The 26,776-nt window shown below is 37.7% G+C and overlaps 1 protein-coding gene across 5 annotated transcripts in view; it reads right to left on the bottom strand.

Annotated features, from left to right (window-relative positions):
- Nucleotides 1–18,800: 18,800 nt before the first annotated feature.
- The window catches only part of GALNT3 (polypeptide N-acetylgalactosaminyltransferase 3), a 98,276-nt gene continuing 90,300 nt past the window's right edge, over nt 18,801–26,776 (bottom strand). For all 5 annotated transcript variants that reach the window (XM_058715074.1, XM_058715072.1, XM_058715073.1 and 2 more), the window contains 2 exons: nt 21,253–21,405; nt 18,801–19,896 (listed from right to left, as the gene is read on the bottom strand). In XM_058715074.1, coding sequence (XP_058571057.1) covers nt 19,774–19,896; nt 21,253–21,405 — 276 coding nt within the window. In that variant the 3' untranslated portion in view covers nt 18,801–19,773. The remainder of the gene's footprint in view (nt 19,897–21,252; nt 21,406–26,776) is intronic.

Genomic DNA, 26,776 nt, shown 5'->3' with positions numbered 1-26,776 from the left:
TAATTTCACATATATAGAAAAGTTTCAAGAGTGTTACTAAAAATTCCCATATTCCTTTCACCCAGATCTCCCACATGTTAAATTTTACTGTCTTGGCTGTATCTCTCAAACATTCTCCATTCCATGCCCCAGAAAAGTTTGAGTGTAAGTTGCAGAAATGATGCCCCTTCACCACCAAATCCCTCAATGTTTTACAGTGATTTGGACCCAATCTGCGTGCTGGGTGAGTCTCCAAACCCTCTGAGGTACATGGGCTGGAGGGTTATAATACCTCTCTCCCTAGGCTTTCAGATCAGCATTAGACTCAAGCTTCTTTTGACTGGAATATCTCAGGATATTTGGAGCAGCTTCCAGAGTCCCTCAAAAGAAAGAGGGCAGTAACTACTGTCTTCCCTGTCAGGGGAAGACTTTCTAACACTTTTCGACATCCAAAGCTGTTCCAGTATTTTAAAAAGATACCATTCCGCTCCCACCATAGCTGCTGACCTAATTCAGTTGAGCACACCCTATTAAATATTTACTAAACATCAGTTCGTGGAAGCACTATATCAAATGTGTACACAGGGGCAATGCCCACTGGGCGGGTTTCCAGTAAATCAAAAAGCACAGTTCTGAATTAGGAGAGTGGCTGATGCTCTAAGAAGAATAAGTGTAACATACACTGGCCTGTTTGGAAAAATGGATCCACACAAGAGCAGGAAATAGAAAATGGAAGGTTAAAAAGCGGAACCAGAGGCATCAGAAGCACAGCCTACGAGAAGCTGCATATTCTCTTCCTGTGCTGATACAGAAACAAACTTCCTTCATTTATTGCCCATCTTTCACATTTGCAATTGCACATTTTCTTGAGGGCCAAGAGCAGATCTAAGTGTTGTGGATGCTGAAGATTTTACAATTTAAGGGTTTCTTGTTATGAAAACAAACATAAAATTATGAGCATAGAGTCCAAAGGTAAACATCCATAAACGGAATTTCAACCTCAACAAGTAAGCAAACTTTGAGGGGCTGACAAATATCATAAACATCACAAAATCAGTAAAATAGCATACTAGTTTTGCTAATTAACTAACATGACATTATAATTTTCCTGCATTATTTGGCTTTGTCCTCTCTTCATATGATTTTATTTTTTCTTAATTCTTTTTAATGTTTATTTATTCTTGAGAGAGAGAGAGGAGAGAGCATGAGCAGGGGAGAGACAGAGAGAGATGGGGACAGGATCCGAAGCAGGCTCCAGGCTTTGAGCTGTCAGCACAGAGCTCAATGCGGGGCTCAAAATTGTGAACCGCGACACCATGACCTGAGCTGAAGTCACACGCTTAACCGACTGAGTCACCCAGGTGCCCCCATGTAATTTTATAATGTCATGTTCTACAAGGGGAATATAAAAACAATTCCATCTCACCTCTACCATGATTGGATAAAATTTCTATCAAAATAAAATAAGTTCCCTCCTTCATTGGGGCCAATTTTAAACAACGGTTTAAACTTCTCTTTATAATTATGTCCTTCATCCTGTGGATGGTGTGGGCAAAATTGTCCTGTCATAAATAACAGGGTGGGAGTGAAGAACTTACCAGAGTCTTTCCAAATGTCAAACCTTTTGCTAGAGTGGAAGAACAAGACGAGCTTAGGACATGCGGGAGGAGGAAGGACAATGGAAAGGGAGGGACAAGAGCATAAAAGAGGAAACAGAAGATAGAGATGGGGAGAGGAAACTGAAATCATTTTTCCCAAGCCTTGACTCAGAAGGCCTTTGCTAACTCTTTCTCTTCTCCTATCACAAAGTGAAGTTAAATGCCAAGGGGCAGGCACGCTTCCATCACTGAGAGAATCCGATCTAAAATAACAAGCAGACACGAATGGGTGACAAGCATGATGAGCACTGTGGTGTCCACTTTTGAGTTAACTATAAAAAGATGTCAGCACAGATGGAGGAGGAGAGCGTATCTTTGCCGCTCCGCTTGAAAAATAAAGACCAGAAATATAAATGCCATCAAAATGTTGACTCTTCTCGAACCAGAAATTTTGGTTTCGTATTCAAAGCCATGCCCATTTAGAAGAAAAACACATTCATTTGGGTTTTGTGGTTTGGGAAAAGGACTGCCAGAGAGGAGGTGGAAGCCACAGTGGAGCATTCCTGGACAATCCACAGCAGGCCTGGGGTGATCACCATGCGGGCAGCTCCTGAGCCATCAGAGTCAAAATAGCAACAGGACCAGAAATAATTCAAAGCCTGAAACATTTTCTTCCCTCCAGTTCAAACTCTCTTGCTTCTATCACATGGCTCCAGCCATCCTGCCCCCTCCACAAAACCTTTCTTCGCTGAAGCAGTGACAACTCCCTTTGACCTCTACTTTATATAAATACACAATTCCCATGGTTCTCTTATAACTCCATTAAATGCACTTGCTCTCTGGCTGGTGCATAATGCAGATCCTTTTATGCTGCATTTGTTCAATGCTCGATGCTTTGGCTCTTCAGCCTTCATATTCGGCAGGCTCTTCTAAAGTATTGTGAGTGCCACATCGAATTCATAAAGCATTATATTTAGCAAAACCTCTTTTTTTTAAGTTTTTATTTATTTTAAGAGAGAGAGAGAGAGAGAGAGAATCCCAAGCAGGCTTCATACTACCAGTGCAGGGCCTAGTGCAAGGCTCGAACTCAAAAACCATGAGATCATGACCTGAGTTGGAATCAAGAATCAGACCTGTAACCAACTGAGTCACCCAGGCGCCCCCTTAGCAAAATCTATAACACAGAAAAACAAATATTTATCATCAATGCTCAATGATAAACTAGAGACAAGGCCATTTTAGAGAAAATATGAATGAAATAATGGTCAGCAAAGCAAACTATCTTTGCGATGTGTATGTCCCCCTTCACAGCCCCCTTTACCTCCTCAGCATCCTCATACTCCTTCTTGTTTCACCAAACCTTAGTTCTTTTTAACTATGAAAAGCTTCATGTACACGTAAAACCATATAAAAATAGAAATCTTCATTTTCAAGAACAATAGTAAAATGAACACCTGTGCACCCCACTTCAGAAACAGAAATGTGCCTTCAACACCCCTCGTGTGTCCCTTCCCAACCATGTCCCTGTCCTCCCACATTCTGAGGTAACCGTTTCCCTGGGAGTTTACAAAATCATTAAGAGGGAAGTGGAGGAAAATAGGTCAGGAAGGTGGGACGGCCAAAGTTCGGGCATTTGGGTGTGAGCCTGGAGTTGGAGGTCTGCCGTTGATAGGCCAGGACTGTGGTCAGCTCTGCTTTCTCTGCTTCTGAGTTCACCATGGCCCACTCCCTGCTCCCAAGAGTCAGTGAAAGGTCACCCTCCTTCACCCCATCCAAAGAATAAACTCCAGATTACTGGTGGGAAGCTGAAGAGCAGTCAGCCTGGCTATGTCTAAGTTGTTTTTCCAAGTGTGGCTCACAGTCCTGTCTTCCAGTGAATCTTCCCTGACACCCGCACTGTGAATTCTCCTTGCCTTCTCCTGGCTTCAGGCATGTCACATCTCAGGCAGATACTTCAGTTAGTGTGCCATTGGCACAGGTAAGGAGACTTTGCCACAGTGATGCACATGAAATAAAAGTGTTGGGGGGCGCCTGGGTGGCACAGCCGGTTAAGCGTCCGACTTCAGCCAGGTCACGATCTCGCGGTCCGTGAGTTCGAGCCCCGCGTCAGGCTCTGGGCTGATGGCTCGGAGCCTGGAGCCTGTTTCCGATTCTGTGTCTCCCTCTCTCTCTGCCCCTCCCCCGTTCATGCTCTGTCTCTCTCTGTCCCAAAAATAAATTTAAAAAAAAAAAAAAAAAAAGTGTTGGAAAATGTTTTTCTCCATTTATCCCTAAAACCAAACACATGTGTATTAAGCACTAAACAAATTAAAATCTGATTTACCCATCTGCTTGTAATTTATTTTTATAGCACAGCTAGAGACTGTTTCCCTTTCATAGTTAAGAGGTGAACAGTAGGCGAACAAAGTATTAAGAATGTTACTACCTTTTAAATAATGTTTTCTAAGGGTGCCTGGGTGGCTTGGTCAATTAAGTGTCTGACTTCAGCTCAGGTCATGATCTCGCAGTTCATGAGTCTGAGCCCCACATCAGGCTCTCTACTGATGGTGTGGGGCTTGCTTTGCAGCCTTTGTCTCTCTCTCTCTCTCTCTGTCTCAATGATAGCCAAACATTTAAAAAAAAATCTTTAAAGAATCTTTTCAAACTATATGATGATGATAAGTACCTTTACTGTTTTAACTAAGTTACAAAATATCAGTAAAAACGATATATCCAGATTATCAGATATTACCTACCACCCAGAATTAACCATGTTACATTGCTATATATCCTTCCAGATTTAATATATCTTTTTCTCACAAAAAAACCTTAGATCATCCTGAATATGCTGTTTTTTTTAATTTTATTTTTTTTTAGTCTTTATTTTTGAGAGAGAGAGAGAGAGACAGAGACAGAGTGTGAGTGGGGGAAGGGCAGAGAGAGAGGGAGACACAGAATCCGAAGCAGGCTCCAGGCTCTGAGCTGTCAGCACAGAGCCCGATGAGGGGCTTGAACCCATGAACTGTGAGATTATGACCTGAGCTGAAATCGGACACCTAACAGACTGAGCCACCCAGGTGCCCCTGAATATGCTGTTTTTTTTATACAGACTTTTTTCATTCAGTATATCCTGGGTCTCTTCTCATCTCAATAAATGCATTTCTAAAACAGTAATATTTAATGTGCATATATTAATTTATACATGTGTAGTAAAATCACAATAAAACCCAAGGAAAAATAAACACAAAATTCAGAAAAGCAGGTGTTTTTATTGAGAGGGGATTGGATTTGAGAAGGGCCTAGCCATGATTTTAAAGATATAAAATATTTTTCATTATTTTTATACTAGGAATGTTATTTATAAAACTTAAGCACAAATAGACTATTTTGTGATATAGATACATCAAAATTTATTCAAGCAACTTCCTTCCAGTAAGCATTTATATTTTTCCAATCTTTCGTTAAACAAAACTGATGAATATTCTTATAATAAAATATGTTACAAATACCTTTCTTTTTATTCTGGGACAAATAAAATTGTTTAGTCAAATGGTTTGCAAAAATTTTTTTTTTAATTTTTTTCTTCAACGTTTTTTATTTATTTTTGGGACAGAGAGAGACAGAGCATGAACGGGGGAGGGGCAGAGAGAGAGGGAGACACAGAATCGGAAACAGGCTCCAGGCTCCGAGCCATCAGCCCAGAGCCCGACGCGGGGCTCGAACTCACGGACCGCGAAATCGTGACCTGGCTGAAGTCAGACGCTTAACCGACTGCGCCACCCAGGCGCCCCAGGTTTGCAAAATTTTAAGGCCATTAATATATATTGCTGAACTGCCATCCAGAAAGGTTATGCCACTTTGAATTTCCATCAGCAATGTCTTGAGTGTCCTTCTCTCTTTGTTCCCAGACACTGACCATAATTAAAAAAAAAAAAAAAATTCTGCCAATTTGATTAGTGAAAACTTGTCTTCTATATTTTCTGTAATTTCCATTTCTTTAATTACTGGTATAATTAAACTTTTGAAAAGTTTTGAACTATTTCTACTTTTTCTTTTATTAACTACTTATGAATATTCTTTGTTAAGTTTTCTGATAGAGCATTATTATTTTTATTGATTTCTAAGAGTTACTTATATAAATATGTCAACCTTATGTCCATCTTCTATTGTGGTAGGCAGAAAAATGGCCTCCCAAAAAGTTCACCTCCTAGTATCCTAGAACCTCTGAATATATTATATGTCAAAAAGGAATTAAGGTTGCAGGTGGAACTAATTTTCCTAATCAACTGACCTTAAAACACGGAGATAATCCTGGATTATCCAGTGGACTCAATGTAATCATAAGGAGTCTTTAATTTTTTTTTTTCAACGTTTTTTATTTTTTATTTTTGGGACAGAGAGAGACAGAGCATGAACGGGGGAGGGGCACAGAGAGGGAGACACAGAATCGGAAACAGGCTCCAGGCTCCGAGCCATCAGCCCAGAGCCTGACGCGGGGCTCGAACTCACGGACCGCGAGATCGTGACCTGGCTGAAGTCGGACGCTTAACCGACTGCGCCACCCAGGCGCCCCGTAATCATAAGGAGTCTTAAAAGTGGAAGAGAGAGACAAAGGAGGGATCAGAGTCAAAGAGAGATTTGAAAATGCTACACTGCTTCCTTTGATGATGAAGGAATGGATTCACAAACCAAAGAATGTGGAGAGCCTCTAGAGCCTGGAAAAAGCAAGGAAATAGATTCTTTCCTAGAGCTTCCAGAAGGAACATAGCCCTGCCAAAGCTTGACTTTTGCTCAGTGAGACCCATTTCAAATTTCTTGAACTGTAAGGCAATAAATTTTTGTTGTTCTAAATCACCAAGTTTATAGTAATTTGTTACAGCTGCAATAGGAAATGGATACACATGTTGCAAATGTTTTCCCAATTTTTTTTATACACAGAATGTTTACAAAACTATCAAACTGTCCTTAATGACTTGTGCCTTTTAAAATGTATTCGCTATATTTCTTCTATTCTCAATTACAGTGAAAAGATAAAATTTGATCAGAAACAGATGATGATGGGACCAGAGGCAGAGAAGGGTGATGACATAGTCAGGACACTGCTTACCTGCAGGGAGATTGAGCTAATCAGGAAATACATTGAAGATAATGGGAGCCAGGCTTCTCCTGGTCACAGAATGTGTTAATAAAAATGGAAATGGAGAAGGCTAAGGTATTGGACTGAAACTGAGAGATAGATATACAATAATAGATAAAGATGTGTGGACAGATATATAATTAAATAATACAGAAATATAAACATATCTCTGTCTTCCGAGAGGGCCAAGAAGTAATAATACCCTAGCAGTAATGAGCCCACCGAGCACCCAGATATTGGGTTCTATATGCCTCCACACAAAGGAACCAAGTTCCATGGGGAAATGGTTGATTCCAAGGCAGGACACAGAAAGTACTAAATGAGTCAGAAAGCACAGAAGTGCTTAAAGAATGATGGGGACATGCTAACAACATCATAGGAAGTTGCTTGAAGAGACTTCAATGGCCAAATCTGGGACAATCAGAGCATCAGGATAAATAATGATAGTAATCAGATTATAACCCACTGAATGAGGCAAAAAATCCATCAGGCCAGAATGAAGGACTGAATAAGAAGGGAAAGCTTTTGCTTTCAGTATAATAACAACCAAGTATTGTAGAAGGAATGATGACATGGGTCAGAGTGGAGTCATCAGTGGATGTTAAAGATAAAGAATCATGCATTTACATAGTCTTGGAGTATCTCTGAACAAAGCCCACCCACAAAGGGGAAAATAATGACCTCATGGTTTAGGAATCTGGCGGATACCAACTTGAATGGGTTACCAAGGTTAACATCTCCAGTTGTAGGAAAGACCAACACGGAAGGGCTGCTGATGTAATACCGTAAGGACAGTATCATCTCTCTGCTATTCCTGATAAGAATGAATGGCCTGAGTCTTGCCCTGTTGGGAAATATCACAATGCCTTAGACTGATGGACATTCTTTATACTCTAAAACTGTGAACTACGTGAAAGTCAGGGAAAGACTGTGGAACTGCTTCAGACTAAAGGAGACTAAAGAAATATGAGAACTAAATGCAGTGGGTGATCCTAGATTGGGTCCATAATATGTCTTTCAGAAAACGAGGAGAAAATAACTTCCCGGTTTCATGAGACTAGTGAAAAACAGATAACAAACGACAAAGCCATTACAAGAAATTTCCAAAACAATATCTTTCCTGAACCCAGACATAAAATCTCTAACGAAATATTGGCAAATTAAATATTTCAAAACAGAACTAAAACAAGTCCAGGGTACAAAATCAATACAAAGAATCTGGAATAGTAAAAACAATCTTGAAAAAGAATAATAAAGTTGAGCAATTTATTCCACAGGATTTCAAAACCTACTATAGACTACAATAATCAGGCAATAGACTATTGCCAGGAAAGACATGTAGACCAATAAAACAGAGTCTAGAAATAGACACATATACAGAGTACATTCATTTTCAATGAGGGCACCAGAGCAATTCTTTTGAGAAAGAAAGTTCACAAATGGTAGTGGAACAACTAGATATCTTTATGGAAAATTAAATAAATCTTGACCTCCATGTCACTCCGTATATAAAATTATTTCAAGATTCACCCAAAATAAAATCTAGAACAGTAAAGTATCTAGAAGAAATATAGAACTATAGCTTCACATACTTGAAGCAGGCAAAGATTTCTTAGAATGTAAAAAGCACTAAACACAAAATGTGATAAATTACACTTCATCAAAAATAAGTTCTAGGGACACCTGGGTGGCTCAGTTGGTTAAGCATCCGACTTCAGCTCAGGTCATGATCTCATAGTCCAAGAGTTCGAGCCCCCATCAGGCTCTGTGCTGACAGCTCAGAACTCGTAGCCTGCTTCAGATTCTGTGTCTCCCTCTCTGCCCCTCCTCTGCTCGCACTCTGTCTCTCAAAAATAAACAAACACTTAAAAAAATAAAAAAAAAAAAGTTCTGTACATTAAAACATATCATTAAGAAACTAGTCGAACTTCAGACTGGAAGAAAATACACTACATATGTCTAACAAAGGACTTGTATTCATAATATATAAGGATCTTCTACAAATCAATAATAAAGAAATCTATTCAATAAAATGCACAGAAACCGAAAACACTTTACGAAAAAGATATGTGATCGTTCAATATGGACTTGAAAAGATGTCCATTACTCATCAGAGAAATAACAATAAAAACCACCTTAAGATTCCATTCTATATTCATTAGAATGCCGAAAAGCAGAGACTGAAAATACGAAATGTTGGTGAGGATGCAGAACTCTCATGTGCTGGTGGAAACGTAAAATATCACAAACATTAAAAAAGCAAACATTGGGCAGCATCTTTCAAACATTCAACAATTCTATGAATCCATTCCTAGGTGTCTACCTAAGAAGTGAAACCATACCTTTACAGAAAGACTTATACTTGAATGTTTATAGCACTCTTGCTCAAAGTAGCCTAAAACTTGGAAGACAATTGTCCATCAGTGGAAGATGAAGAAACAAATTGTAGTGCATGCATACATGGTATATTACTCAGCAACTAAAAGACACAAAACTTCATGGATGAATCTCAAAAACATTACAATGAACAACAAAAAATGGACACAAAAGGACATATAATTTACAATCTCATTTATATTAAGTGAAGGAAAATCAAAATTCATTCATGCTGAGAGCAATCAGAAAGTGGTTGTTTCCTGCACTGAAAGTTTAAGTGGAAGGAGGCACAGTGGCACTTTCTCATGGGACGGAAATATTCTATAGTTTGGGGGCGTGGTTGCGAAGATATCTAGAAGTCAAAACTCGTCAAACCAAATCCTTAAGATTTATGTAATTTACCGTATATAAATTATATCTTGATAAAAAGTTAATTTTCTAAAACAAGCTAAAACTTGCTGCTGTAAGAAAACATGAATATGATATCCAACTCTGTACAGTACAGAAATTAAAAATATAATAGTTTGACCTAAGAGGCAAAAACCAATGAGAATGTTCACAATATGATGGTTTTAGTGGAAGTATGTTCATATTTATCATACACATAGCCATTTTTAAAAAATGTTTATTTACTCTTGAGAGAGAGACAGACAGAGCATGGGGGGGGGGGGGGGCGGTGCAGAGAGAGAGAGGGAGACAATCCAAAGCAGGCTCCAGGCTCTGAGCTGTCAGCACAGAGCCCGACATGGGGCTCAAACTCATGAACCACGAGATCATGACCCAAGCCAAAGATGCTCAACTGACTGAGCCACCCAGGTGCCCAAGATTTTACTTTTAAGTAACCCCTGCTCCGAAGGTGGGGCTGGAACTCACAACCCTGAGATCAAGAGTCGAGGGCTCCACTAAGCTACCCACGTCCCACCTCACATAGCCATTTAAATATGTTTACTTTACACTTTAAAGGAAAAGATAGTGAGGAAAGAATGCAAATCATGTTACAGTTTATAAATCCTAGGATTTGTACTAAAGTCATTTGCATTTTTTTTAGCCTCCTGGCATCTGAACTCCTTCCTAAGCCTGTGGAATTTTTGCCCTCTGGTACAGAAGCCCCAAAGCCAGATACTCGCTTTCATAGACTCCATTGCTTTGAGGACAGGGCACATGAACAGGCGCAGTCTGCATCCAGCTGGATATTGATCTGAGAACTGTTGAGAAAAGAAGCAGGCTGTGGGGATTCCTTCTGGCAGCAGCAGGGGCCGTAGCTTTGAAGATACAGTCACAGCTATAGCAGGGGGTCATCCAGCAGCCAGTGTCAGCGTGGGCAGTGTCAACGTCAGGGGAACAAGGTGCAAACCATTCATCTGGTGTTTGGTGAAGGTGGGAATAGTATCCTCAGCAGATTGAGTTCTACAGCATAATGTTCACTTCAAATATGTGTTCTCTGCTTTATCCCGCCCGTTTTTCTAGCCTTCTCTCCACTGTTCTAAATGCCTCTATAAACTATCAATACCTTTTCACAAAATTCCTTTTCCACCAAAGTCATCCAGAGTTAATTTTTATTGCTGGCAATAAGACCCTGTTGGAAAAATAAAATAATAAAAACGCTCTAACATAGAATAACAGCAGAGATGATGCTCCCTCCAGATAACAGAGATTTTACAAATAAGTAGAAGGTATTTGGTCTTTCAAAAAAATTTTTTAAGTTGCTTTCAATAATTTAATATTCTGAGGTCAATACATGCTTCCAAAGTATTTTTCATAATTAATGTTATGTTTTAAAAAAGGAGACATTTTCAAAATATCCACGGCAGGGGAGAGGGGGGAGTAGACTTCTGTCATAATAATTTACACAGTGGATGACTGAGATTCTAAAAGAAAACGTTAAAATTAAAAAAAAAAAAACCTGTTAAATGGAAACAAATACACAGCTAACTTTTAAGGAAGTATTCTGTCTATGTTGTAGCACTCAATAGATAGGTTTGAGAAGATGCTATTGTATTCTGTGTGACTCTAAGATCTTTGAGACTAAGCATCCTACCTTTCCTTATCAATCGTGAACTTATCAGCCATCAATGTTACTGAGACTACTTTATATCTACTCAAAATTTCCACCTACATAAACTCTTTAGGTAAAGAGTTTCATGAATTTACTCTTTGCTATGTGAATTAGTACTTTTAATTTTTTGGTTCCATTATTCTTATACTATAGAATTTTATACATAAATCTATGTCTCTGTAAAACGTCTTTTGAAGAAATAATATGTAAACTCAGAGAATTATTTCCATTAAGGTTATTTATTTATTTTTTAATTTGTATCTATCTTCATCAGTCCAAGCAAAATCCCCTTTTAATGTTGTTCTCTTTTTTTTTCACCATTTTTCCTCAACTCCTTCCATTCCTATGCTCATGGCCTTTCCCCATTGGCACATATTCTGTGTTTAATATAAGTATTCTTGAAAAATACAGAGTTGTTTTATTTTATGTGTAAGTATACCAAATTACCTAAATTTTAACATGATATGAATTTCATTGCTCCCTACCTTGCCCTCAGGAAGGTTCCATTTTAGTGGAGACAAAAGACAAGTTCACACACAAAATAAGACAATAATTTCAGGTAGTGGTAAATGTTATTAAGGAAATACACAGGGTGGTGCAATAGTGATTGAGTTACTTTATAAAGGGTGGTTTCTGAGAATATGTCATTTGAGCTGAGATTGGAAACATAAAAATACTGTTATGAAAAATATCCAAAGAAAACATAGGCTCTGAAGAAAGAACAAACTAAACTTATGAGACAAATAGAAGAGACAACTGCAGTGTCTCACTCGAGTGCAATGAGCCAGAGAAAAAGCAGTTGTAGACAAGACAGGAGAAATAGGCAAGAACTGGATCATCTAGGGTCTTGTAGGCTGAATCCAGGAGCACAGTTTTTTTTATTCTAAGAACATCTGGAAGCCCTTGGAAGAGTATAACGGCAGGGGAGCAATGTGTTTTTTATTTAAAAAGCAAACTTTAGTTGCTGTGAAAAAAATCAGCTACTGGAGTGAGAAAAAAAGCAGGGAAATTAGTTAAGAGATCATCTTGGTCTGTGTGAGAGATGATGGTCTGGAGAAGAGCAGGAGGGCTGGAGATAGAAGCTTGTGGACCATAGAAGCCCAGAGAGGAAAGAGTTTCAAAAAATTCAAAACTGAGGTTGTAGTCAATCATTTCAAATGCTGCTGAGCTTACATATTTGAGGACAGAAAAAGAAATATTGGATTTGGCAACTTGCAAGTTGTTAGTGACAGAAGATAGATGGAAGTCATTGAAGAATGAATGAAGGCTTTTTTTTTTAAATTCAGAATACCAGATTCAACCCTCTGGTCCCTTCCAAACTTCCATGAAAATGACAATAAAGATGTAACAAAAATTCATAAACCCATAGGGAGAAAGAGCAGGGGAGGTTCAACGACAAAATTTTGGAGTTTGCAAAACAAATCAATTCGTAGTAAGTGTCAACAGAATGGAGAAAGGTTAGTCTAAAGCCAGTAGGGGAGGAAACAGGGCAGCAATCAATCCACTTTTCAGTGCAAGACCACTAGAAGATCAACCACTGGTGGTACCAGGTGCCTCTGGAAGTGAGGGGAAACATGGAGTTGGAAGAGGAGGACTAGATACGACTCTACCCATCCCATCCCTTGATCCTCTCTGATACCCAAGGGGAAGCCTAGAGAGTCACTCACTGGAGAGTGCAAAACAGGAGGGTCTCTAGAACAGGGAACTTCAAGTGCAGTTGAGGACAGGAGTCTTATATTGAAAGCCCTCTTCTCCCAATGACAGTTAGGTTTACATCCTCCAGAAAGGTGATTGGAAGATTCTACTCTATGAATCTAACTAGTCATTTTGTTTCCCAGTATAAAAGTCCCATCAGGTCACCCTGTAAGAAAGACCACAGTCAACAAGTCCTCTCCATATACAGATTTTTCCAGTAAGCATTCGATATTCCTTTGTTAAAGATAAACAGGCAAGAAACACCAGACATTTGAGGAAAATATCTATTATGAAATTCAGAGAGTAAAACAGATAGGAAAAAACTGCAGGTCAGAAGAAACAGTTATGCAAATTGATGAAAACTTTAAAATAAAATTTAAAAAACTACCATTAATATCCATACAAAGATGAAGGAAAAAAATTACATTCATATAGTATAACAAAATCTTATACAGGAAGCATTCAGAGAACAAGAATGTGTTCATGGGAATTATAAATGATAAAAATTTTAAAATTCAATGGAAGGCTTAGAATAATATATCAAGAATACCCCCTAAGAAATAGAATGGGCAAAGACATGGAATAAAGTGAGCGAAGGACCCTTCCAAATATATTAGAAGATCAATATATTAGAAGTCTGATATAATAAGATTTCCAGAAGGGAGGAGTTAAGACGGCAGAGCAGCATGGAGATCCTGAGCTTGTCTCGTTCCTGAAACGCAACTAGATCAGCACCAAACCATTTTGCACACCTAGGAAAGTGATGTAACAAAAAGCCACAGAACTTGGCAGGTATGCAGTGCAGAGGTGTGAACTGGGAAAACTGGGGGAGAGAAAAGCCACAGAGGAAGGGAGCTGCTCTCGCAGAGAGAAAAGAGAGAAAAAAGAAAGGAAGAGAGTGCAGCACATCGGGACCTTGCAAGAAAAACACTCCACACTGACAGTAGCTGGGAAAGAGTGAAAACACTCGCAGGGGACTGAACAAGAAATCTGTTTCCCAAAACCATTGATGGGGAGAAAGGAGAGGGTTTCAATGCCACCAGGATTCTATAAATAGTAGAGTGCAGAGTCTGAAGTTTCGGAGTTCAGTGCCTGGTGGTGCTCTGATGAAAAGTAGGGCAAATCTCCAGAAGCAGTGAGTCTGATGGATCCAGATCCATATAGCACACAGGGAGAAGCCAGTCTGCTGCTTAGAGTACATTTGGTAGAGGCCATATGGCCTCAAAAGATATAAGGTGACAGAATGGATAAGAAAATAAGACCCATCTATATGTTGCTTACAAGAGACTCATTTTAGGCCTAAAGACACCTCCAGATTGACAGTAAGGGGATGGAGAACCATCTGTCATGGCAATGGTCATCAGAAGTAAGCTGGAGTAGCCATACTTCTATCAGACAAACTAGATTAAAAAAAAAAAAAAGGCTGTTAATAAAAGATGAAGAAGGGCATTGTATCATGATTAAGGGGTCTATCCACCAAGAAGATCTAACAATTGTAAATATTTATTCTCCCAATGTGGGAGAACCCAAATATATAAATCAATGATCAAAACACAAAGAAACTCATTGATAATAATGCCGTAATGGTAGGGGACTTCAATACCCCCACTTACAACAATGGACAGACCATGTAAGCAGAAAATCAACAAGGGAACAATGGCTTTGAAAGACACACTGGACCAGATGGACTTAACAGGTGTATTCAGATTATTTCATCCTAAAGCAGTAGAATACACATTCTTCTTGAGCGCACATGGAACATTCTCCAGAATAGATCACATACTGGGACACAAATCAGCCCTCAACAAGTACAACAAGATTGAGACCATACCTGACATATATTTTCAGACCACAACACTATGAAACTTGAAATCAACAACAAGAAAAAATGGAAAGACCGTGAATACTTGCAGATTAAAGAACATCCTACTAAAGAATGAAAGGGTTGGGGTGCCTGGGTGGCTTGGTCGGTTAAGCGTCTGACTTCGGCTCAGGTCATGATCTCACGGTTCGTGAGTTCGAGCCCCGCGTTGGGATCTGTGCTGACAGCTCAGAGCCTAGAACCTGTTTCAGATTCTGTGTCTCCCTCTCTCTCTGCCCCTCCCCTGTTCATGCTCTGTCTCTCTCTGTCTCAAAAATAAATAAACGTTAAAAAAAAAAAAAAGAATGAAAGCGTTAACCAAGAAATTAAAGAGGAAATTAAAAAGTACATGGAAGCCAATGAAAATAAAAACACGACAGCCCCAAACCTCCGGGATGCAGCAAAGGAGGTCATAAGAAGGAAATATATAGCCATCCAGGCCTTCCTAAAGAAGGAAGAAGAGTCTCAAATATACAACCTAACCTTACACCTAAAAGAGTTGGGAAAAGAACAGCAAATAAAGCCCAAAGCCAGCAGAAGGGAAATAATAAAGATTAGAGCAGAAATCAATGATATTGAAATTTAAAAAAGAGTAGAACAGATCAATGAAACCAGGAGCTGATTCTTTGAAAGAATTAACAAAACTGATAAACCCCTAGCCAGGCTGGTCAAAAAGAAAAAGGACCCAAATAAATAAAACCAAGAATGAAAGAGGAGAGATCACACTGTAGAAATAAACAATAATAAGAGAATATTATGAGCAATTACATGCCAACAAATTTGGCAACCTGGAAGAAATAGACAAATTCCTAGAAACATACAAACTACAAAAACTGAAACAGGAAGAAATAGAAAATCTGAAATGACCCATAACCAGTAAAGAAATTGAATCAGTAATCAAAAATCTCCCAATAAACAAGAGTCCAGGGCTGGATGGCTTTCCAGGAGAATTCTACCAAACATTTAAAAAGTTAACACCTATTTTGAATCTGTTCGAAAAAAATAGAAATGGAAGGAAAACTTCCAAACTCATTCTACGAGGCCAGCATTACCCTGATTCTAAAACCAAAGACCCAACTAAAAAGGAAAACTACAGACCAATTTTCCTGAAGAACAAGGATGCAAAAATTTTCAACAAAATACTAGCAAACTGGATCCAACAATACATTAAAAGGATTATTCACCGTGATCAAGTGGGATTTATTCCTGGGATGCAGGGCTGGTTCAATATCCATAAATCAATCAATGTGATACATTAATAAAAGAAAGGATGAGAACCACATGATCCTCTCAATAGATGCAGAAAAAGCATTTGACAAAAGACAGCATGCTTTCTTGATAAAATCCCTCAAGAAAGTAGGGATAGAAGGAACATACCACAAGATCATAAAGGCCATATATGAAAAGCCCACTGCTAATATCATCCTCAATGGGGAAAAACTGAGAGCTTTCCCCCTAAGGTCAGGAACACGACAGGGATGCCCATTATCACAACTGTTAATCAACATAGTGTTGGAAGTCCTGGCCTCAGCAATCAGGCAACACAAAGAAATAAAAGGCATCCAAATTGGCAAGGAGGAAGTCAAAACTTCACTCTTCATATACATGATACTCCATGGGGAAAACCCAAAAACTACTAGAATTGATACATGAATTCAGCAAAGTCACAGGATATAAAATCAATGTACAGAAATCGGTTGCATTTCTATACACCACTAGTGAAGTAGCAGAAAGAGAAATCAAGGAATCGATCCCATTTACAATTGCACCAAAACCCATAAAATACCTAGGAATAAAGCTAACCAAAGAGGTGAAAAATATATACACTGAAAACTATAGAAACCTTATGAAAGAAATTGAAGAAGACACACAAAAAAATGGAAAAATATTCCATGCTCATGGATTGGAAGAACAAATATTGTTAAAATGTTGATACTACCCAAAACAATCTACATATTCAATGCAATCCCTATCAAAGTTTCTCTCCAAAATATCATTGGTACAATACCTCATTTCTAGCCTGTAAACTTCTTGAAGATAGGGACCATTTTGTGTATCATTAGTCCCTGGTGCCTACTACAATCACATAAACACACAAAACAATTCCTAAATATTGTTGAATATTAGAGAGCAATAGTGTCTACATATGTTTGCAGGAAAAAAACTCTTCTCCAATGCAGTTAGACTGATAAGTGATGGATAATTTGAAAAATGTAGTTAAAATAGAAGACCATAAAAAAGATATGTATCAAATATTTTTAATTTAAAACACATACGTTCATTCCTACATTTGTATGCATATTAGTTTCTTCACAAACATTCTATTGTAAGGCCTTTTGTGTATATTAATTTCTTCACAAACATTCCATTGTAAGGCCAAGGCCTTTTATTTGAGTATGAACTGGCTTATGAGAATTATGCAACATCTTTCATGCATAAACCACACTAAAAACGCACCATTTGAAGATACTTTGTTTTGTTTTTTCAAAAGTAAATTGGAAGCAATTTGAGTAGACTCTTCAGAGATTTTTGTTTTCTCTAATTCTCATCCAAACATAATGTAGCAGCATTTTTAAAATAATTTTATTATTTTTTAGTTTTCCCATTCAATCTTGTTTTCTTAGAAATAACAATTCCATATATTTTCGGATGGTGTACACAGTGTTTATAATTAAACTGCCTATCAACAGTAAGGCCAATTCTCTGGCAATCTAGTGTCTTAAAAATTCATTGTTATTGATTGTAGTAATAGGCAAGTTTACTATATTGCTTATTTTCTCTCGTGGCTGGTCACATCCAGTTGTAAGTCAGCCCACCCAACAGGTTAACCCTGGCAGGTTTGGCCAGGGTGTAGAGTTCTTGGGACTTGGTCCTCTGGAAAAAAGGCAGCATGCCAGGTTTTGTAAAGCAACTATACCATTTGCCATGGTCACTTGAAACTGAACAAAAGCTCCACGATTTCACACTTGTGTATATTCAAATCTCTCAGGTAGATGGCAACCAGACTCCATAAATAAATGCTTGTTACCACTGTTTCAAAACTGAGACTTTTAAAAGCAACTACCTCTGTCTTGAAGGGTAAATCCCTAATGAAATTAGTTATGTGACACCTGAACAACAGTCTAAGGCTTCCAAATTAGGTAAGAAGGACTCTCCTTTGATGCATTTAATACAGTCATAATAAAATCAACTAAATAGATTTTGGGTGAGTCTTGACATGACAACACATGACTAATACACAGAGTGCACTCAGATTTTTTTTTTTTTAATTTCAGATTTGTTTTGTGAGATATAACAAAATAAGAGCAGTATTTCTTACTCTAGAATAACAAATTGAGAAATTGTGCATTTAAGTGGGCATCAGTGTGTATTTCACAACACATATTAGTTGTATTTAGCTACAGTAATAAAAATACTTTTACTTTTTAAAGAAATATCAGATATGAATGGCAAGCTGTCACATCATGAAATATAAGTAACAATGTCACTATGCTATTTCAAAATTATTTGTCTGTCTTTCTGCTCCACAAGATCTAAGCTCAAAGGCAACATAAGATTCATTCTGCCTACCTTAACTTTGGGTACAAAGTTAGATACATGATAAATAGTTGAATTGAAATATAAGTTGCCATTGTAATACATTAAAGAATGCAGGTCTTTTAATGTAAGTTCAAAGTTACAATGAGGTGATGGGACCAATAATTTTAAAACATTTTCTTTTGTACAATTGAGGCTCAGTAAGGCTTAAAATACACAGCCAATCATACTTTACTTCTTAAATAAGAACACAGGAGATCTCTATATAAAATGACTGAAAGGGAAAAAAAAGTGTTAAATCTCCTAAGCAGGCATCACATTTTTTTTTTAAAAAATTACTCTATCAGATGCTCAAGGAAAGTTATCAGAAATTAGTACAAAATGTTCGAAATATCTAACATAGAATCTTCTCCATTCCCCATTTTTTATACGATTACCATGAAATATTTGAGTATTCCTTAAAAATATCTGATGGCTCTACGATAGGTACTTAGAAATTAAATATACAAAATTCATGCCTTCCCCCATCCAATATGAATTATATATTTTATCCAAAAGAGGAAAGAAATTTAAATCAAATAATTACAACAGTGATAAGGATTCATTTTATTGTGTTTTCCATATAGACAGAGGTTTTTTTGATGAAGAAAAATCTTTACAAAGATCATCTATAATTGAATCAGCACCAAATAAAATTTAGCTTTTAAATGAGTCAGGTATTCTACATTTGGAATTCAATTTCACAAACATTCAAGGTTAGTGGCTTTTGGTAAGAAAAAAAGACTAGCAGAAAGGAAAAAGACACTTTTTCAACAGATAGTAACATAGTTTTTTTTTTTTTTTAATTGCTCTGGGAAAACACAGTATAGTTATTTAAGAAATGTCTTTTAAGCAATATTTAAGTGCTTCAAGTCAAGAGGTCTTCAGACTAAAAAATATTTTAAAATTTGCCAAGATACTGCAGCATCAAAAATATTCTCCTTATTCACTTAATTTCATGTTGAAGGAAACATTTGACAGATAAGTAAACAAAAGGCAAAAAAGTTTACCTGCATTTTTATATAATAAATTTTAGATCTATAAAAATTTCCTGGTTTGTACACAAAGGCCAATGCTTGACCTTCATTGATCCATTTCTATGTAGTTAAAAAAATACAGTATCAAATCTTTCTCCCTCCCCCCAAAAAAACTAGAAGAAATATTTTAAATTGTGAGTGTGTGAATGTAGCTATGCATATCTTTAAGTGCACAAAATACACAAATATCACTTTACTTGGAAAATTATTTTCATCATACTGTAAACATCTCTTTCTCTAAATCTGGACATTTCAAAATAGTCTTTGGTATTCTTAGCTATTGTGCTTTGAAATGGAAACTTAAAAGATTTCTGTAGCAGTGCTACATAGACACTTTAAGATATAAATAAGAAAAATGCACTTGGAATAAGTTATAATTAGCTGCTTTTGCATAATTTTCAACAACTACAGTGTATGCTTAGTCACAGTTTTATGAGAAAGAATATCTTCTTTTTCAACTCCTTAATTTTAAGGAACACTTAATCATTTTGGCTAAAAATCCATTTTTGCAGTGGATCTGACGGATTGCATGACACTAAGCTTGGATGCTCTCCATTTGCTGAAAGGCACATTTTTAAGAATGGATTATATAGAAGTTGATCCTACAATAAAAGGAAACACAATAGGCATTAAATTTCAAGACTCATAGCTAACTGATAGATATGGAAACTACATTATGGTCTCATGGAAGCTAAAGGGAGACCCACATACCAAATGTACATTGTTCTTAACTTTTAATCTTCCTCAGATCAACTATGTCATAAAATCTTGTTGGTTTTTGGCATTTTGGCATTTATGCCACTACTGTTCAATTCACAGAAGGTATTACATAAATAAAGAGATGTAGACAGAGTGAGGGCTGAATCAAGTTTTCAAACAAGAAACATTCCATTGGGATATCCGTAAGTGACAAACTCTTTTAAAATATTATGTTATAGGGGCGCCTGGGTGGCGCAGTCGGTTAAGCGTCCGACTTCAGCCAGGTCACGATCTTACGGTCCATGAGTTCGAGCTCTGCGTCAGGCTCTGGGCTGATGGCTCAGAGCCTGGAGCCTGTTTCCGATTCTGTGTCTCCCTCTCTCTCTGTCCCTCCCCCGTTCATGCTCTGTCTCTCTCTGTCCCAAAAATAAATAAAAACGTGGAAAAAAAATTAAAAAAAAAAATAAAAAAAATAAAATATTATGTTATAAAAATCAGTCTCTTACAGTGTTCTGGTAGGGCACAAAACAATTTTTAGGTAAGAACTGCTATGTTCTAGCTAAGCCTTAAAACAAAAACAGAGGGGCACCTGGGTGGTTCAGTCGGTTGAGTATCCGACTTCGGCTCGGATCATGATCTCACAGTTTGTGAGTTCGAGCCCTGCACCGGGCTCTGTGCTGACAGCTCAGAGCCTAGAGCCTGGAGCCTGCTTCGGATTCTGTGTCTCCCTCTCTCTCTGCCCCTCCCCCACTCGTGCTCTGTCTCTCTGCCTCTCAGAAATAAAAATTAAAAAAAACAAACAGAAAAACAGAAAAGATATTTTATATATTCTTTCAATTCTAAATTCATAAAAAAGTTCTAAAACAGGTGAAAAGAATTAATTACTGTAGGTGAGGAAAATATAATGATTTTTTTTTTCTTTCTGTCAGGATAAAAAAAATGTGGCTGTTGTCAGAAGCCTTATAAGAAACTCTTAAAAAGACAGATATGGGCAACTATTATTAATAATTCACAAAAGTGTTGATCTGTATAAATCATGCCTTCACTAAGCAACTTTACTATTATTTTGCTTCTAAGAGTATTTAATTCCTAGATATATTCTCTTTATCACATTGGTAGATATACACAATAACAAAGTTAACAAAGAGAAATTCTGATGGATAACATTAATATGCTATGTTTCATTCATTTTCTCAGATAAGCAATTAGAGCTAATCAAAATAATTACATGGAGAGGTGAATTAATTGCACTCAGTTACCTTTTGGATCTCCCATATCTGTTCTCCACTGGCCACTGTCTTGTGACCTTTGTAGGCACATGCCCTCAGCTGAACAAGACCTTGAGCAGCATGAAGACATAATTCCTTCTGGATGTTATGGCGAATTTCACGTTGAGCCGAGTATTCAAAATACTGTGAAAAGAAGAATGCTATTACTGACTTGTATCCTCAGTTACAAAATAATGGTCCAATAGTAATAATAATAATCACTGAATAATGAAGTCATGTGTACTGAACAAAATAATGCAATAAAAGTAGGCATTAGAAACATAAGCTGAGCTTTTATGACAGAAGATGCTAAATGCTTTTCCAGCGTTATCAGCAATAGGTAGTTACTTAAGAATGTATTGTCTTCCTCTCATGTCAGAAATAGGAGGTTATCAGGTGGGATGGAGGCTAGCTAGGACAGGTACAGCATGGAAAAGGATCTGGAAACTTCTAGCAAGCATATTAATTGCCTCTTCCTCTCTGCAAAGTGTTCCTTTTCTCTTATTCCTCTCAATTAATGGCATTTTCATTTACATTAGGAACAATTCTCCATGTCTCAGTTTCCTTGCCTGTAAAATGGGTAATTTATTTATATTTTTTGTTTTTTCGTTTTGAGAGAGAGAGAGAGAGAGAGAGAGAGAGAGAGAGAGAGAGAGAGAGAGAGAGAGAGAGAGAATCCCAAGCAGGCTTCACACTCAGCATGCAGCCTGACACAGGGCTCAATCTCACGATTCTGAGATCATCACCTGAACTCAAATCAAGAGTCGGACGCCTAGCTGACTGAGCCACCCAGGCACCCCTAAAATGGGTAATTTAATAGTTCCTACCCTACAGTGTTATGAGGATAAAAAGGATAATAAGTGTAAAACACTCAGAATAATAACTGGTACATGGTAAGCTTTTAATTCATTTTAGCTGTTATTACTAGGATTGATGTTTCTCTCTCCCCATATGTCCAGTTACATAGCTTCTTAGCTCTACCAAATTTCCTTCTCAGACGTCACCATCCCACCTTGTTACATCACTTCTCTTATTCAGGCACTCAGAATCTTTACCTGCAGTCTCTGCCCCCATAATCCAATTCACCCTGCTTCCAGTCTTTCATAACACTGATTCAATCTCCTACCTCCCTTACTTGAGTGAGTCACTAATGTTGCTAAGAGAAGTCTACACTCCTTAACTGGTACGTGAATTCTTCCGTTTTCAATCTTATATCAACCAATGCCTGAACTGTATGCTATATTCTTTCCGCACAATTCTACCAACGCAGAGCATATGCATCCATAACTCTAAGACTGCTTTACTGTGCTGTGCCTGAAATATCCTTCTGGATCCTTCTCTGCCTAGCTAATTCCTTTTTAGCCTCAAAAAGCCAATTCAAATGTTACTTTGCTTCTTTAGTTTCCCTGAACTTGTCCTACTGAACAAAATTACACCCGTTTCAGGGTTCCCGTGGCATATCAGAAATAACTTTTATTGCACTCTATCGGAATTGTGTGTGTAGCTAGCTGGCTTCACAGACCAAAGTCAGGCAGTGTATCTAATAATAACATCCATTACAAATCAAATATTTCACAATGTTGACATTCCAAAGATAAAATAAGTGAACATAATGGATTTTTAATAATGAAGTGATTAGTCTTAGCACTAATATTTATTGAGCCTTTATTATGTGCTAAGCAGGGGCTGTTTTAAACCCTTTATGTGTATTAGACTAGGCACTTCACAAACATTAGCTGAATTAGCCTTGAGTTCCCCTGATCTTGGCCTCATGCTTAATTTAGCTCCTTCCATAAATATATCCATCATTTTTATAACTGATAGGTCTTCAGATGGAGACACTGAAAGAATAGGAGTATAGATCATGAAAATAGTACTTCGGCTAACATTCCTCAAGAAAGATAAATCTTAGAATTTCAAAGATGGTGTGAAAAGTTGGTCCAGTATCTTATTTACCCATGTTATATATTTTTTAATCATTAAAAGGTAGTTATAAAGAATAGGAAAGAGTTGAAGATACTTAAGCAACCAAAAGAATGTATAATTAGCTAGCTGGGGACAGTGGAGAGACATAACTTGGAACCAGGACAAATGCCCTGGAGTGGAAAGTAGCAGCAGCAAAGCATTATGTGTTACAAAGCCATAATGATTTACACAGCATTATTGCACCAGTATATTTGATCAATATAGTCACATTATCAAATTACTTATTTTTTTTTGAATGTTTATTTATTTTTGAGAGAGAGAGAGAGACAGAGCATGAGTGGAACAGGGGCAGAGAGAGAGGGAGACACAGAATCCTTAGCAGGCTCCAGGCTCTGAGCTGTCAGCACAGAGCCCAACGTGGGGCTTGAACCCACGAGCTGTAAGATCATGACCTGAGCCAAAGTTGGATGCTCAACCGACTGAGCCACCCAAGCACCCCTCAAACTACTTATTTTTACTTGGCATACACAAATACTGTTATAATGGAGTTTTAATGTTATAAAATTGTCATTATCTGGTCAAAATAGTAGAAGGGAGCATGAAGAAATGATTAAGTTGGATGACAGATCAAAAACACTTAGCACTAAAGGAACTAAAATTTGCAATGTAGTTTAAATGCAATGCTTGACTTAAAATTTAAAGGAAAGAAACCAAAATAAAATTGACCACTGTGGTACAGTGCTAGAAACCAGAGTCATCTTCTTAATATTTAAACCAGGACCCACACCTGGGTGGCTCAGCCGGTTGAGCATCCAACTTTGGCTCAGGTCATGATCTCACAGTTTGTGAGCTCATGGGGCTCACTGCTGTCAGCCCAGAGCCAGGTTAGATCCTCTGTCCCCCTCTCTGCCCCTCCCCCACTTGCATGTTTTTTTTTTCTCTCTCTCTCTCTCACACACAAATAAACATTTAAAAAAATGAAACCAGGAAATATTATTCTCCTTCTCAAAACTCTCAGATGGCCTCTGTCATATTCAGAACTAAATCCAAGTTCCTAGGGGAGGTCTGTAAAACCTTCAATGACCAGGCCCTTTATCGATGTCTCTGACCTCATTTCCTACCCTGTCTTCCTGGACCACTCTGCTGCAGCCACACTGACTTGCTGACCGCTCCATTTACCTGCCACTGGCTTCTAGCCTTGCACCCCTTCTGCCAGGATGCCCCCTTCCTGGAACACGGTTCCTCTCCAATTCCTTTAGGCCTCTGCTCCAACATCACTTTTTCAAAGAGGTCTTCCTGAACCTCTGAAAACAAATCCCCCCTCCACCCTGCTCCTCACATTCAAATCACCCATCTACCTCACTTCATTTTTCTTTATGTCCAAAATTACATATGTTTATTTCTTCTCCTTCAAGAACACAAGTTCCACAAGGTAGGATTTTTCAATACAACAGTGCTAGTTACATTACAGGCTCTAAACAAATATTTATTGAAAGAACATGTGAACTACTTCTCCATCCCCCAAGTTTTATTATTTTTTAATTTATTTTTATTTTGTTAAGATTATTTATTTGGAGAGACAGAGACAGTATGAGTGGGGGAGGGGCAGAGAGAGGGACAGAGACAAACCCAAATAGGCTCTGTGCTGCCAGTGCAGAGCCCAATGTGAGGCTCAACTTGGGAAACTGTGAGATCATGGCCTGAGATCATGGCCAAGAGTCTTATGCTTAACCAACTGAGCCACCCAGGCACCATGCCTTCCATCTAAATTTTTAAAAGACATCTATACTGTATTTACAATTTACAAGTTATTTCAGAGAAAAGACTATAAAAACATCTTTATGGCAAGGACAAGAGAAAAACAGATAAACAATGTATAAGATATTTTCAACTCTTATGATAAAATAAATGTAATGGTAGAGGAAGCTTAGGAAAATTTGTAAGTATTTACATTTAGTGATAAGGTTTTTACAAATGACTAAATACTTCTTATTGTCCAAAAACTTAATTTTAACTAGCATGGTTCAGTATTATTTCCAAAAAAAAATACAATTATTTATTTTTCTTCTAATATATAGAAGGCAATGTTATTTTAAAACGTGTGTGTGTGTGTGTATAATATATATATATATATATATATATATATATATATATGCACATATGTAGATATATGTGTGTATAGGTATATATGCATGTGTCTATACCTGTGTGTATGTGTGTATGTGAATCTCCATCACATTCTATAATTATATCTCAATCACTAGCTATGGCTTCTGGGCTTCTGTGTTCTCTACCCTCAGTAGATTAGTTGGTTTGATGAGAAGGGATTAGAACTAGAGTAAGCTGAGGCTAATGACTAGGAAGAAACATGGAAGAGGATGGACCAGGAGATAAACTGATACTTTCTTAAAGCTGACATCAACAAAGTTCCATCCGCTTAAAATAGGACATCGTGAGTATTTTAATAGTACGAAAATCCTCCACACACATCTTGAACTCTACACCAAAATACCTGCAATTCACAGAAGAAAGACATACCAGCTCTCCTCCTTAGAACCCCCCTTCACATTCTTCCCATCCTGTTCTCACTCCCACCAGCCATCTCATAACTCCTATGTACCTTTCAAAAAACGTTTTCAAATGTCATCTTTCCAAGGAAAATGTATGGGCACCCAGTCTAATTCATTCAGATGCCCTCCCCCATACTCTGGAAGCACTCTGAATGCTTTATCCCAGACCTTATCATGCTGACGGTAACCATTGGTTTTGAAATATAGATTTCTTGAGGGAGACAGAATCTAAATTTCTTGAACCCAGCAGAATACCTGGCATGGAGGGGTCACTCAGTGAATTTGTTGAATTAACAAATGAGAAGAGTTCAATCCTTCCAGGAGTTAACTTGTAAAAGGCAAGGCAAAGAAGCTAAATGCTAAAATTGTATGTTAATAAGTTCTCTACCCATAGTAGGCCAAACAGTGACACTTGACATTTGTCTTAATTGCTAAAACAGTCAAAGCGTGGTAACAAGCAGATAAATCATCAGTCAAGGATAATCAAGAACATGCCTTTTTTTATTAAAAAAAAAATTATTTTTTAATGTTTTTTTTTAATTTATTTTTGAAGGAGAGAGAGACAGAGCATGAGCAGGGGAGGAACAGAGAGAGAGGGAGACATAGAATTTGAAGCAGGCTCCAGGCTCTAAGCTGTCAGCACAGAGCCCGATGTGGGGTTCGAACTCACGAACTGTGAGATCATGACCTGAGCCGAAGTCGGACGCTTAACCGACTGAGCCACCCAGGTGCCCCATAACATGCCTTTTTGTAAAGAACATATTGAAATAATATCATGATCCACAAAAATAACTTATAATACTGCTCTTCTGGTATCACATTTAATATAATTTGCTATCAAATGCAGTTAAATATAGCCTTTATGTATAATTTTGCAAAAGCACCTTGCCAATAGTCCCAAAACATAAAAGACCCACATACAAGATCCTGGTTTTGTTTTTTTTTTTTAATTTCAGATGGCATGACTCTATTATTTTCTCATTTGCCTTTCTACTGAATGGGTAGGCAACTTCAAATTG

The sequence above is a fragment of the Neofelis nebulosa genome, chromosome 2, assembly GCF_028018385.1.
Source record: "Neofelis nebulosa isolate mNeoNeb1 chromosome 2, mNeoNeb1.pri, whole genome shotgun sequence".
Taxonomy (NCBI): Eukaryota; Metazoa; Chordata; class Mammalia; order Carnivora; family Felidae; genus Neofelis; species Neofelis nebulosa.
The sequence above is the reverse complement of the archived record's forward strand: the minus strand, read 5'-3'. Positions and strand labels throughout refer to the sequence as shown.